A 15,550-nucleotide genomic window follows, 5' to 3' on the forward strand; every position below is an offset into this window, starting at 1 on the left:
GGGTTGGGGAGCGGTGACCGTTACCCCAGGTGCGCTGAGCCGGCTGCAGTGCCCGCAAAGAAAGCGGGAGGGGAGGGGGCGGTGGCTCGTCGCGCCAGGTTCCCGGGGCTGTGTCCGCCAAGGCACCGTGCCGGAGCCCAGTGTCTGTCCACGGCCCCAGCTGCTCTGACGCGGAGAGTCGCTAAAGGAGCGGCGAGTCTGTGACACGTTTCCAGCCTCCCCCCCCCCAGTTCCAACGGTCAGTGCTTGACCGAGCAGTGTGCGAAGCCTCACAGCAGGTGAACAGTTCGCCTTGTGGGCGGCCCTTGCCTGGCCAGCCACGTACATGGATTTTTTTCTACACACTTTTATTTTGGGGGCTCATATGATGTCAGGGTGGCTGATTTCCTGGGTTGATGGCAAAACTCTGGGTTCCTTTAATCCACCAAAGAATCCTGTGGCACCTTATAGACTAACAGATGTTTTGCAGCATGAGCTTTCGTGGGTGAATACCCACTTCTTCGGATGCAAGCAGTGGAAATTTCCAGGGGCAGGTGTGTATATATATAAGCAAGCAAGAAGCAAGCTAGAGATAACGAGGTTAGATCAATCAGGGAGGATGGGGCCCTGTTCCAGCAGCTGAGGTGTGAAAACCAAGGGAGGAGAAACTGGTTCTGTAATTGGCAAGCCATTCACAGTCTTTGTTTAGTCCTAAACTGATGGTGTTAAATTTGCATATGAACTGGAGCTCAGCAGTTTCTCTCTGGAGTCTGGTCCTAAAGTTTTTTTGCTGGAGGCTACCCCTCTGATACTTTAATCCACCAAAGGGGATTCCACCTTTGTCAATGGTTATTTTTGCCTCTATCCTGTACCCTTGTCCTTTTTCATGTCCCCACTTGTGTGTAGAACATGGTTCACCACAGGCCACATTTTAAAAAGTCAAAAGCATCTAGCAGCTTTTGAAAAGCCGACTAGTTGCCTAAATACGTTGAAAAATCTGGCTCTAAGCAGCACTATACTCTTATGTATTAAATCCCTCTCAAACATAAATGTCTACTGTAATTTTTATTCAAGATAGGTACACAACCGCAAGATAGATTGGCAATAGGGTGACCAGATAGCAAGTATGAAAAATCAGGAAGGGGGGTAATAGGCGCCTATATAAGACAAAGCTCAGAATATAGGGACTGTCCTATAACATCAGGACATCTGGTCACCCTAATTTAGGGTGAGCCGATGTCTCGATTTTATGGGAACAAGCCCAATTTTGGGGTCTTTTTCTTATATAGGCTCCTATTACTCCGCTATCCCCTGTCCCGATTTTTCACATTTGCTATCTGGTCACCCTACCCTAATTGGTGTCATACAAAACCTGTTAAAGCATTTTAAAGGAAAGGAATTAATAGAGGCTTCCCTCTCCCGCTCAATTTCCCGCATTACTTCCCTTATTAAGGGCTTGTCTAGATCATGTGACAGTAAAGGTGTGACATTAATGTACATACATTACAGTGCCTTAAACCCATGTGGATGATTCCATTGAAAAATAAATTGCCCTTAGTTTTGACAATGGCAGTCAGGGCAACCCTGGACGATTGCAGGACTGACTCCCAAACCTTCTATTAATCATCAGATCTTTGACTTGTCTTCAACATTTTAAAAATTTTGTACAGGCCAGGTGTAACCCACATCTGATTTTTTTAAGTCCAAAAAGGTGGTGTGAAGTAATGGAGCACTCATCTTAACTTTTCCTGTAGAAAAGCCTTGGCAGTATTTCACAGGTGTAAATATTGACCTGACAAAATTACAAGAAATGGTTTGTGATTAAAAATTGTGATTAATTGTGCAATTAATTGCACTGTTAAGACTAGAATACCATTTATTTAAATATTTTTGGATGTTTTCTACATTTTCAAATATATTGATTTCAGTTACCACACAGAATACAGTGTACAGTACTCAGTGTCTATTATTTTTATTACAAATATTTGCACAGTAAAAAACAAAAGAAATAGTATTTTTCAATTCACCTAGTACAAATAATGTAGTGCAATCTCTTTATTATGAAAGTTGAACTTACAAATGTAGAATTACGTACAAAAAAATAACTGCACTCAAAAATAAAAGAATGGAAAATTTAAGAGCCTGTATGTCCACTCAGTCCAACTTCTTATTCAACCAATCGCTGAAACAAGTTTGTTTACATTTGCAGGAGATAATGCTGCCCGCTTCTTTACAATGTTACTTTAAAGTGACAACAGATGTTTGCATGGCACAGTTGTAGCCAGCATCACGAGATATTTACATGCCGGATGCTCTAAAGATTCATATGTCCCTTCATGCTTCAACCACCCTTCCAGAGGACATGCATCCATGCTGATGATGGGTTCTGCTTGATAACGATCCGAAGCAGTGCGGAGCGACGCATGTTCATTTTCATTGAGTCAGATGCCACCAACAGAAGGTTGGTTTTCTTTTTTGGTGGTTCGGGTTCTGTAGTATCCACATAGGAGTATTGCTCTTTTAAGACTTCTGAAAGCATGCTCCACACCTCATCCCTCTCAGATTTGGGGTGGGGGTGGGGTTGAGGGCTCCAACTGAGGGTGCAGGCTCTGGGGTGGGGTGTGGAGGCGGCTCCTGGCTGGGGACAAGGGGTTCAGAGTGCAACTGGGGGCTCAGGTCTAGGGCAGGAGGTTGGGATGGGGAGGGGATGTGGGCTCTGGGAGGGAGTTTAGGTGAGAGAGGAGGCTCAGGGTTGGGGTGAGGGAGTGGGTTTGGGATAGGCTCCAGGTGGCGCTTACCTGAGGCGGCCCCAGGATGATGCGACATGTCCTACGACTCCTAGGTGCAGGGGCTGCCAAGGAAGGTCTGCGTGCTGCCCTTGCCCACAGGTGCGGCCCCCACAGCTTTCATTGGCTGCAGTTCCCGATCAATGGGAGCTGCGGAGCCAGGGCTCGGGGCATGGGCAGCGCATGGAGCCCCTGTGGCAGCCCCTGCGCCTAGGAGCCAAAGGATGTCACTGCTTCTAGGAGCCACATGGTGCCAGGGGAGCAGGCAGGGAGTCTGCCTTAGCCCCGCTGTACTGTCAACCAGACTTTTAACGACCTGGTCAGCAGTGCTGTCTGGAGCTGCCAGGGTCAAAAACCAGACACCTGGCAACCCTACCATTACCTGACCCAGAAACATCCAAAAATCAGGTGTGGCAGTTACTAGATATGTTCTATATTTGTTTCCGAAGCTGTAAAGGATGTTTTTGTTGTAGGCAAGCCACTTGACAGGTCACTCTGTGTTTATTCCCTTACAGCTGAGCTAATCAACCCTCAAGAAGGAGAAATGTTATAAACATATCTGCTGAAGATAGCTCTGTGACATCAGTGGGTGATCAATGCAAGACTATCCATGTTTGCTGAGAGGTGGTTTTGTTGACAACACTGAGAAATGTTTTGAAAAGGAGGAGGATGCTGATATTCTTATGAAGATCTGAAGAAGCCAGGAATATTTGCTACATATTATGACATTATAGAATCAGAGAATGATAGAAATGTAAGGCTGGAACAGACCTGAAGAAGTCACCGACTCCAGCCCCCTGCACTAAGGCAGGACCAAGTAAAGCTAGACCATCCCTGACATATATTTGTCCAACCTGTTCTTAGAAACCTTCAATGATGGAGATTCCAAAACCTCCTTGGAAACCTATTCCAGATTTTAACTACTCTTATAGTTAGTTTTCCCTAATATCTACCCCAAATCTCTCTTACTGCAGATTAAGCCCATTAGTTTTTCTCCTACCTTCCATGAACATGCAGAACAATTGTTCACAGTTCTCTTTGTAACAGCTTTTAACATATTGGAAGCAGGGGCGGCTCTAGCAATTGCGCCGCCCCACCAGGGCGGCACGCCGCGGGGGGCGCTCTGGCGGTCGCCAGTCCCGCAGCTCCGGTGGACCTCCTGCAGACGTGCCTGCGGAGGGTCCGCTGGTCCCGCGGCTCCGGTGGAGCGTCCGCAGGCATGCTTGTGGGAGGTCCACCCAAGCTGCGGGAGCAGCGGACCCTCCGCAGGCATGCCTGTGGCAGGTCCACCGGAACCGCTGGACGACCGGACCCTCCACAGGCACGCCTGCAGGAGGTCCACCAGAGCCGCCTGCCGCCCTCCCGGCAGCATGCCGCCCCAAGCGCGCGCTTGGCACGCTGGGGTCTAGAGCTGGCCCTGATTGGAAGAATGTTAACAGGTCCCCCTCAGTCTCCTTTTCTCAAGACTAAACATTCCCACCTTTCCTCCTAGATCAGGTTCTTTTATAATTTTTGTTGCTCTCCTCTGGATTCTCTCCAGTTTGTCCACATGTTTCCTAAAGTGTGGTGTCCAGAATTGGACACACAACTCCAGCTTAGGCCTCACTAATGCCGAGTAGAGTGAGACAATTACCTCCCGTGTCCTATGTACGACACCCGTTGATACATCCCAGAATATTAGCCTTTTTCACAGCTGCAACATACTGTTGATTCTCATTCAATCTGTGATTTACTATAACTCCCACATCTATTTCAGCAGTACTAACACCGAGCCAGTTATGCTCCAATTTTTTAGTTGTGCATTTGATTTTTCAATTTTATCTTGTTCATTTCAAACCAATTCTCTAATTTGTCAAGGTCATTTTGAATTCTAATCCTGTCCTCCAAAGTGCTTGCAACCCCTCTCTTCTTGGTGTCATCCACAAATTTTATAAACATATGCTCCACTCTGTATCCAAGTCATTAATGAAAATATTGAATAGTACTGGATCCAGTACTGGATCTGTGGGACTCTGCTGGCCCCACCCTCCCAGTTTGACAGCAAACAATTGATAAATATTCTTTGAGTACAGTCTTTCAACCAGTTGTGCACCCATCTTACAGTTATTTCATCTAGACAGTATTTCAGTAGTTTGCTTATGAGAATGTCATGTGGAACTGTGACAAAAGCCACAGATAGATCATGTCTACTTCTTCCCCCCATCCAACAGGTCAGTAACCCTGGCAAAGAAGGAAATTATAATGGTTGGCATGATTTGTTCTTGACAAACCCTTGCTGGCTATTCTTTATAATTTTATTATCCTCTAGGTGCTTACAAATTGATTTTTAAATTTAATTTTTAAACTGACAGTATTCCTTTAAGAGTCAAACCTCAAAACCTTTTCTTTTTCATAAAAAAAGATACTGAGAGATTTTGACATTTCTTTTTTATTTCAAGTGTTCTGGAAGTTCAATACTCAGTTAACAATATTCGATTTCATGGACAGTAAATGTACTCAGTTTCCTATTCTTTGTCAAATAAACATAAATAGGCAAAAAATCACATTTCTATTACATGTTTGGGTGAATCTTTAAATTAAATGTGGCCTGTTCTAATGTCACTAGTATTTTATGCAAAATTATGCATAAATGTTGCAACCCATGTGAAATATCAACCCCCTTATTATTTTATATAGTGTTCATGTTGGCAGAAGTACAGTACATTTTCTCCCAAGGGAAAACAATATTAAGCAAAATGAAAGTATCAGTTTTGCCAATGGTGCAGTAATAATTTTAGAAATACTGATGTGCTAGAGCTGCTTATTCAATTTTGTTTACTGGTTTTACATTGGAGCCTGGGGGAAAATTTCAGGTAGTTTAGATCACAAAGGAGCAATCCTTTAGCAGGCGTTCTGGTCAGGAGCTGATACATAATAAAATACTGGCAAGGGGGAAAGGTGGGGGAGGGCAGAAGATGAGAGATGCCCAAGTCAGAGAAACTGTATTAAATTGTTTTTTAATCTGAAGCATGTGTGTATGTGTGGGGAGCGGGGGGAAGGACGGTGGTAACCTAATCCGGATCATTGGTTTGTTTGTTTGACAAACATATTCAATCTAAGCTTTCTAATGTGATAGCCTCACCACTCTTCCACCCCTTGTTCTTCTATTTTTTCCACTTCTCCTGCCATGTGTCAAGGTAATTTTTGTCCTTCTCTATTCATTCCAACACATCACAGAGAAGCTTTCATCCACTCCTGTGACTGACAAAAGTTGTGCTAGTGGTAAGTAGAATTTTCTCTCTTCCCTACTGTTTTCTTTATATGTAACTATTTTGCAGTGCCATCTGACTATGCCACAAACTATCAATTTGTCCTTTCACCTTCCCCCACTCCCTTTTCCACTGTTAGTCTTCACCTTTACTGCTTTTAATTTCCTCCTCTCCTTCTGTGTGTTGTTACTCCTTTTTATAGCCAAAACCACTCCCTCTTCATACTTTATCCTCTCTTTCCACTCCCCTCCCTGTTACATATGTCCTCTTGCTTTCCCCCTCCCTTTCTAGTTCACCACACCGCATTCATTCCCTTCTGGGCTCCTCACTCCTCCCACACTTGTTCTGACACCATTTATCTATGAGTGTTGGTCATTCAGTGCTACTTGACTCCTGCAACACCTCTGAAACAGGCTCCACTCCCCACCTCTGCCTCTCAGAGACACTAAGTAACTGAGCGCCAGTTTAAGGAATGGCATGATTGTGAGCTGTGCACCACAACACTACTGGCAGCAGAGCAATTTGATACTTGCCCATGGAAGTCCTAAAGCACTGCTGAGCATCACTGTTCCTATACCCTCCAAAGAACAGACAAACTTATGAAACCCATTAATGCCTCAAAGAAAACTGAAATTCTATTTAAAAAACATGAGAATTGTTAATCTGCTTTTGTTGCTCAGTCCCCACATGAAATCAATCTTCTGTTAGTGCTATTATGATAATTTCCACAGCAACAAATAGAGATGCTACCAACAAGACTATGGCTTCACGTGAGGAATAAGCAACAGCTAATTAATTCTGAAGGAAAAACCCAGCAATTAAAACTAGGAAAGTAAAACACAAAAATGTTTTATATCAGGAAAATAATTATTTTTAATTAGGTTATTTTCAAAGTTTTCCATGAGTCACCATGAGGTTCTTTAGACAATAGAGGCAAAAGGAGCATCATTGATGGTAATATAAATAACTAAATATCAAAGTTTGTAGAGGCCCAAAATCAAAAGCCAATTGAAGTTAAGGGGTCTGTTTCCATTGACTTCAATGGGCTTTAGATCAGCCCCAATAACGAAAAACCAAAGATGACTTCTACTTACTTCTATAGTCAGAAATGTCTATATCAGTGTAGCCTAAGGGAGACAGCAAGCATGGGTTCAAGACAGAGTAAATATGAACAAGAAAAGGTTAAGTATTTGTGGAATAGTGAGAAGAGACTGATGAAGACTTGCTCCATTTAGTATCACGAGGCGGCAAGGGATGAAAACAATTAGTAACAGGAATAGGAGAAAACAGAAGTAGGCAGAAGTAGAAAGAATAAATCATCTAACTTGCCACAAACACAGGACTTATAAAGGGACACCAGCAGTGAAGTCAGATACCTCACTCTGCAAACATATTGTTACCATCAAGCCATTACCTTTTTATGCATGTAGCAAATATTTCTGCATTCCAGTAGTGAACAAGATCCAGGAGTCTGAAGCTCACAGTTTATGTAGACAACAGACCCCCTCCCATTCCTTTGATTTGTAAACACAGAAATCCTTCAATGTGGAAATCTTTTTGCTATTTTTGCTTCTGACTAAACACTGGCCAAAGCCATCTCCTTTATTTTCAGTCTCTCTGTGACATAGAAGGATGAGTAAAGTAAGCATGGATATCAAGTGACTTCTGAAAGTGGCCATTTGACAATCAAAAATTATTACAATTTTTTTTATTTCAAAACCAGAATGGGTGGCTATGTGGATATAAAGCCTAAGGATTATTGAGGATCATGGTTCAGTACCAAATTCTACACTGAATACTTCTTCCAGGTTATTCCTTACATTTATAACACTTGATTGTAAACTGAGGTCCTTCATGATGGTGCCAAGATTGACAAATTTCTGTAATATAAAAGAAGAGAGTCTGCTGAAGTATCATAACCACCAGTCAATGCAGATTTAAAAAATACTGACTGTTGTAAACATTGTTTCAATATTGCCCCATCCCACCCTATGACTAAAAGAAAGTATTAAAGGATAATTTTTCACCTCCAGTCCCTGATAAGGGGATCTATTTCCTTCTCAGTTTTAGCAGTTTGATTTTCATTCCTCCTTTTGAAGGAGGTACAAAGAGGGATTTTGAAGGCTTAGAAAAGAAACAAAGTAGAGAGTATAAAAGGTGGGAAGACTGAAAAGATTATTGAGGAAGGGAAGATAGGAAGACGATGTCAGAGATGGAGAAAGGCAAGGAGCTAGACATCATGAAGAATCAAAAATAAGAAAAGGAATAAAGAATAACAATATTTAAAATGAACTTAAAATTCCACCAATATTACTTAAATCATAGCTAGGCTTCAGAAACTGATTTAAAAGTACAGAGTTATCTTTTTTTCTCTGTACAATTTATATGGAACCTGATTATCCTCTATAAAAATCTGAGGAATTCTGTGGAAGATATCAGCACAATTTGATCTACAATTTCTTAAGCTCTTCTAAGTAGATACAAGCCTATTCTATATAACTCTTGTGTCTCCTATCAATTATTCCCTCTCTTTTTGAAGTCAAATGTGAGGCTGGGCTCTATTGGTAAACATTGTACAAGGGAGTTCTTGCTCCACATTTGTCTATCTCTGCCTATATTTAAACAAATAATTTTATTTTAACAAAGGGGGTAGTATTCTCCTTCATTTGAGCTTTAGTCCTAGCATAAAATGTCTAATACTCTAAAGATCTATTTTGTTTTGTGTAGAGGTTTTGCATTTAATGATGAGAAGAGACTGTTTATGGATAGCTCTCTGTGCTCATAAAGGCCCTGACTATCCATGTGTCTATGGTATTAGCATACCTTTCTCTGCATTCTGTTACAATTTTATCTTATGCTGAATAATAATAGAGTGTAAATTAAACATTATACCAACATGGGAAAGATTCAGTAAACTAGAAATATAATTTGTGGATATCTGTATACTCACTACATCACACAGTTCTTACAAAGTAATACAGTAAAAGCTGTTTTATCCAGCATATTGGGGAAATGGGGGATGCCAGTAAGTGAAAAATGCCAGTTAACTAAGAGGGAGGGAGTTTGGGTGCGGGAGGGGACTCAGAGCAGTGGGTTGGGGCACAGGAGAGAGTGCAGGCTACTGGATCCAGGGGGCGCTCACCTTGGGTGGCTCCCTGCAAGTGGCGACCTGTTCCAGTAGTTCCTAGGCGGAGGCACTGCAGGCAGCTCTGTGTGCTGCCTCCACTCACGGGCACTGCCCCTGCAGCTCCCATTGGCTGCAGTTCCCCGCCAATGGGAGCTGCGGAGCTAGTACTTGGGACAGGGCAGCGCACGGAGCCGCCAGCCACACCTCCACATAGGAGCAGCTGGGACAGGTCACCGCTTGCAGGGAGCCACCCAAGATGAGTGCCCTCCGTATCCAGCACCCCGCACTCCCTCCTGCATCCCAGCCCCCTGCCAGTCCTACGCCAACTGGACTATAAACCAGAATTTCAATGAAGATCAGAAATGCCAGTTTATAGAGCTTTCTGGCTGGTGAAGTGCCAGATAAAATAGCTTTTACTATATATATTTAATAGATTATATTTCCCACTAAAGTTAGAGAACTGGGCACTTAATATGTTACTCACCTGTCCAAAGAAACCCATTAAGTTTTCATTATCATTGTGATAAAATGTGAGCTGGGGCCAGACCTGAAGAAGAGCTCTGTGTAAGATCGAAAGTTTGTCTCTCTCATCAACAGAAGTTGGTCCAATAAAAGATATTATCTCACCCACCCGGTCTCTTAATATCCTGTGGCCAACACCACTACTACAGCTCTGCAAATTAGACCATCCCTGAGAGGTATTTGTCTCATCTGTCGTTAAAAACTTCCAGCAACAGTGATTTCACAACCTCCCTTGATACTTAACTATCTTTATAGTTGGAAACTTTTGTTCTAATATCTAACCTAAATTTCCCTTGCTGCAGATTAAGCCCTTTAATTCTTGTCCTACCTTCTGTGGACATGGAGAACAATTGATCACCATGCTCTTTATAACAGCTCTTAACGTATGTGAAGACTATTACCAGGTCTCCCTTCAGTCGTCTTCTCTCAGGACTAAACATGCCCAGTTTATTTAACCTTTCCTCACAAGTCAAGTTTTCTAAACCTTTTATCTTTTTTTATTGCTCTCCTCTGGACTCTCTCCAATTTGTCCACATCTTTCTTAGCGTGGCATCCAAAATTGGATACAGTACTCACTAGTGCCAAGTAGAATGGGACAATTACCTCCTGTGCCTTACATATGATACTCCATTAATACATCCCAAAATAATATTAGCCTTTTTTGCAGCTGCATCACATTGTTGGCTCATATTCAAACTTTGATCCACTATAACCCCCTGATCCTTTTCAGCAGTACTTCTCACTAACAAGTTATTCCCCATTTTCTACAGTACTTGTACATTTAATTTTAACTTCCTAAATGTAGTACTTTGAACTTGCGTTTATTGAATTTATTCTTGCTGATTTCAGACCAATTCTCCAATTTATCAAGGTCGTTTTGAATTCTAATCCTGTCTCCCAAAGCACCTCCTCCCATCTTGGTGTCATCCACACATTTTATAAGCAAACTCTCCACTCCATCAGCCTAGTAATTAATGAAAATGGTGAATGCTACCAAACACAAGACAGACCCCTGTGGAAACCCACTTGGTATGTCTTCCCATTTTGATAGTGAACCATTGATAAATATGCTTTGAGTATGGTCTTTCAACCAGTTGTGCACCCACCTTATAGTGATTTCATCTAGATCATATTTCAATAGTTTGCTTATGATTATATCATGTGGCACTGTGTCAAAAGCCTTACTAAAATCAAGATATATCACATCTATTGTTTTCCCCCCAACCATTAGACCAGTTACCCTGTCAAAGAAGGAAATTAGATTGGTTAGACATGATTTATTCTTTACAAATCCATGTTGGCTATTACACTATTATCCTTTAGTCTAGATGCTTACAAATTGATTGTTTAATAATTTGTTCCCAGTATCTTTCCAGTTATCAAAGTTAGGCTAACTGGTCTATAATTCCCCAGGTCCTCCTTCTGCCCCTTTCTAAAACAGATGCTATGTTTGCCCTTCTTCAGTCCTCAGGGACCTCATCTGTCCTTCATGAGTTATCAAAGGCCATTGCTAATGGTTCTCAGATTGCTTCAGCTAGTTCCTTAAGTACCCTAGGGTAAATTTCATCAGTCTTTGCCAACTTGAATACCTCTAACTTACCTAAATATTCTTCTACCTGTTCTTCCCCTGGCTTGTGTTCCTTCCCCCTTCCCCTTAATATTATTTGTGCTAAGCATCTGGTCACAATTAATTGTTTCAGTGAAGACTGAAACAAAATAGGTATTAAACACCTCAGCCTTCTTGATGTCATCTGTTATTAGCTTCTTCCCCGCTAAGTAGTGGACCTATATTTTTGTCTTTTTCTTGCTCCTAATATATTTGTATAGCCTCTTTTTTTGGCTTCTATGTCCCTTGCTAGATGTAACTCATTTTGTGCTTTAGCATTTATGATTTTGTCTCTACATGTTTGCTCTGTTCTTTTGTATTCAATCCTTAGCAACTTGTCCACATTTCCATAAGCTACTTGGTCTTCACTTTTAAGGATCTTCACGTTCTTTCCCTTCCCTACTTATCTTCTTTCATTCACAATCAAGATGTTGTACCCTGCTGCTGATTGGAGTATGATCCTGGCCTCTTTGCCCACTTGTTAAATTTTCAAATAAGCACTTTTGTGCTTTCTTCTATGCTGCCCCTCACACTTGGGAGGGGCTGCCCATAAACATCCAGAAAATTAACTCATTATCATCATTCAACTCTGCTTAAACCTCTCTTTTTCTATAATGCCTGCAAAAAATTTGGACAATGGTTAGGTTGCTGGTGTGCTAAGACCACTGCCTATCATCCTGACCAATACTGTCTTATTGTTTCCTTGTATTCACCTGTCTGTTCTTTCTTGTCTTAGACTGCAAGCTCTTTGGGGCAGGGAACATTTTTGTCAGTGTTTGTACAGCACCTAGCACAATAGGGTCCTGGTCCCTGATTACAGCTTCTAGCTGCTATGGTAATACAAATTAATAAATAAAAACACTTGTTTCCACTGATATACAGATGCTTATTTCAGTAGCAGTTTTGATCATAGTCTATTTTGCCTATTCCCCAGAACAAGTTATTCAACCACTGATTTGTTGTCAATGTTTTGATGAGGAATTCTTACAAAAATGTTGCCTCTTAACCAGAAAGAAGCCCTGTTCTGGGGGGCATGTGTGTGCAAAGAGGAGCAGAGAGACACAAATGTATTCATTTTTCATTTAGACAAAAATACACAAGCTATTAAAGGAAGGAAGCACCACCACTTGGCAAACAGATTTATATTAAATTGAACTTTGCTAGAAATATATATAACTTGTTTCTCAAAAATATACTGACTATGATGATAGCATTAGCACTGCATTCAACTTGTGTAATTTAAAGAGGTTACAGTGGAAATTACCAGGAGTCTTCTCTTCTGTGAAATTTATTTTTAAAATCCTGACATTTGCTGAAATCTGGTCGATTTCAAGATTTTTATATTTGGTCTTTAGAGTATTTTTTAAAAGCCTCTGGAATATCACTTCTGACTGGGTTACTTTATTAGCATCCATTGGGGAGGTGGGAAATGGGTGATTTCTTGAGAGGGAGAGAGATTACCCCAACCTCCCTTCAAACTGATGGCAAAATTTTAGCAACAGGTTCAAGTGAGCCCCTCAGAGCTAGTTCTCTCACACATCCCTGCATATCTCACACATATTCAATACTCTCACATGTATAAGTACTTATAATTTAACTTATAAGTAATTATACCTGATTATGCATTCTTAAAAGCAGATCTTTCGCACTATTGAGTTCAAAATGACAGAATGAAAAATAACCCAATCACCAACACCTCAAATGTTATTAGACTCCTTCTTTCACCATTTGATGACATGATTATGTGTTGGATTTGTCACTGTCTATATTTATCTATGCATAATTTAAAAAACCCCCAGAGAGGTTGATTAAACAATGTTTACTCCATTCTGAGTAAATGTGAAGGTATTTCAACTATGAACTTACTGAACATCCATCCACATACAGTCTGATGGGTAGGATGTACAACATTACAAGAAAGGCACTGAATTGTAAATCACCACCACCTTAGTTACATTTGGAATATCACACCCCAAATTTACTCTGTCGTTATAATGACATCCATTACATTTTAGGACTTCTATTTAAACCAAAAAATTTTTTGGAGCTTGGAAAGTTTTTTCTCCCCAGGCTCATAATGTTCACACATTCCTTCATAAACACAGACATACTTGTACATACAAAATACACAAATAAGTAACACAAACAAATTTAATGGTTAAGATATCAGCAAGTGTCCTGTCCTACAAAACATGGGTTTGAGAAATATCATCCAGGAAAATATCAAATAATTACTTGGAATAGTTAGAATTAAAAGGATTGGAGAAATGAAGTTCCTAACATCTGGATCACGAGACACAGTATGTACTGTTCGTTAGCACCAGTTAATGGTAGATAGAGGTTGTTGGGATTTTTTTTGACAAAACATTTTTCATCAGAAAATATGTTGAAACATATGAGTTTCAATTCAACATTTATCAGGAAGGTTTCTCAAGTCCAGGATGGAATATCTGGTCAAAAGGAGAAAGTGAGATTCCCCACCCAAAATAGCCAATAGGCTGGTGGTTAGAGCATTCACCTGAAATGTGTGAGATCCTCTGCTCTGCCTGGAAAGAACTTTAACCTGCGTCTCCCATAACCCAGGTGAGTGCCCTAACCACCAGGCTATAGCTATTTTGGGATGGGTCTCTCTCAGTCTCTACTGTTGGAGCTGTTCCACTTTGTAATAATTAAATATTTAAATAATAAAATTAAATAATTAAATAATTAAATATTTACTTATAGTGAAGTCATAGGTGCTTACAGACAGGATGAGCTGTTAGTATTTTTAAATCATTTTATTAAAAATGAATGCAATTATCTTTGTTTTTCAGCTGTTTAGACCAGCATTATCCGTAAGAATGATAGTTTTATAAAATGTTACCTTTATCTTCATGTTGACTTTTTCTGTTTAAGATGACATTCAAGATTGGTTGATACATTATACAAGTGCTTGTTGTCTGGATAAGTCACAGAGTTCTCTTCTAGTACATCTTGATATAGGTTTGTTTCCGGAAGTGTTTCATAAGATTCTTGACTCTTTTGGCAATCTTTATTTGTATCCTCCACAATGTTGGCACCAACTAAAAAAACATGATTGTAATTTGCCAAATGACACCCAAAGTATAATTTATATAGTTTGTCATTTGCATTTATATCAAGATTATTTACAGAACAAGATTATTGCCCTAGAAAACTACAAATTTTACCAATTTTATACACAAAATATTTAATCTATTTTGTTGGATTTTTTCAGCTGTGCCCTGACAATTACACACATTCCCTACTGGTCTGAATCTCTCTTGGCTCTCCAGGCCAAGAGCTAGAGCAGTGGTCCCCAACCTTTTTCGTCTGGTGGGTGCCAGATGACGAGCCACCAAGGACCGTGGCTGGCAGACGAGCATCCGCCAAAATGCCGCCGAGAAGCAGCAATGTCAATAGGTGTCGCCACCGAAATGCCGCTGAGAAGCAGCATCATCCAGAGGCATCACCGCCGAAATGCTGCCGAAAATCAGTGGCATTTCGGCAGCAACGCCTCTGGATGACGCTGCTTCTCGGCGGCATTTTGGCAGATGCTTGGCCACCAGACAGTACGCGGGTGCACATAAATGCCCGGGCGGATGCCATGGTGCCCACGGGCACTGCGCTGGGGACCACTGAGCTACAGGGTATGTCTATACTGCAATTAAACACCTGTGGCTGGCGTGTGTCAGCTGAATTGGGTTCAAAGAGCTCGGGCTAAGGGGCTGTTTAACTGAGGTGTAGACGTTTGGCCTCAGGCTGGAATTCAGGCTCTGGGATCCCATGAGGGGGGGAAGATTGCAGAGCCTGAGCCCAAATGTCTACACAGCCCCTTATACCGAGCCCTGTGAGCCCAAATCAGCTGACACAGGCCAGATTCGGGTGTTTAACTGCAGTGTAGACATACCCTCAGTCTTTCCCACAGGATCTGTCCCCAACTTCAGACACCAACTTGTCTGTCATTCTCCAGGGAACAATTATATCATGCATTTCCAACAATTTTAGAAGGCCTTATGCCAACTTGTGCAATTATATTAAACACCAAAAGCTGTTCCTTCGATGTGATTATTCTCCTATGGTATAGTATTTTAGAACACACATATACAGTATATGAAGTACCGTGCATTACCAGACAGCTGCAGCAGATACCTTTAGAAAAAGGCTGCCAGCAGGGTATTCTCCAGGTGGCTTCAGAGACCTTATGGGCTAGAGTGAGAGGATAGATGCAGTTGGTGATTACAGAGAGAGGCTGCTGGAAGCTAGCTCTCCCACTGAAGACAGC

General features: G+C 41.3%; 1 protein-coding gene and 1 long non-coding RNA gene across 7 annotated transcripts in view; one reads left to right on the plus strand and one right to left on the minus strand.

The window, feature by feature from the left end:
- The first annotated feature begins 77 nt into the window (after positions 1–77).
- Positions 78–3,635, plus strand: LOC120396074. The gene is made up of 3 exons (XR_005592962.1): positions 78–533; positions 2,189–2,440; positions 3,281–3,635. It is a non-coding gene; the product is annotated as an uncharacterized LOC120396074 (long non-coding RNA).
- A 4,069-nt stretch (positions 3,636–7,704) lies between these two features.
- Positions 7,705–15,550, minus strand: part of LOC120396072 — a 110,666-nt gene continuing 102,820 nt past the window's right edge. For 4 of the 6 annotated variants that reach the window (XM_039520968.1, XM_039520969.1, XM_039520965.1 and 1 more), the window contains 2 exons: positions 14,132–14,330; positions 7,705–7,893 (listed from right to left, as the gene is read on the minus strand). In XM_039520968.1, coding sequence (XP_039376902.1) covers positions 14,140–14,330 — 191 coding nt within the window. In that variant the 3' untranslated portion in view covers positions 7,705–7,893; positions 14,132–14,139. Of the gene's footprint in view, positions 7,894–9,624; positions 9,688–14,131; positions 14,331–15,550 lie in introns of those variants that run through there. The other 2 variants (XR_005592960.1, XR_005592961.1) reach the window with 2 other exon arrangements.

This window comes from Mauremys reevesii, linkage group 1 (genome assembly GCF_016161935.1).
Source record: "Mauremys reevesii isolate NIE-2019 linkage group 1, ASM1616193v1, whole genome shotgun sequence".
NCBI lineage: Eukaryota > Metazoa > Chordata > Testudines > Geoemydidae > Mauremys > Mauremys reevesii.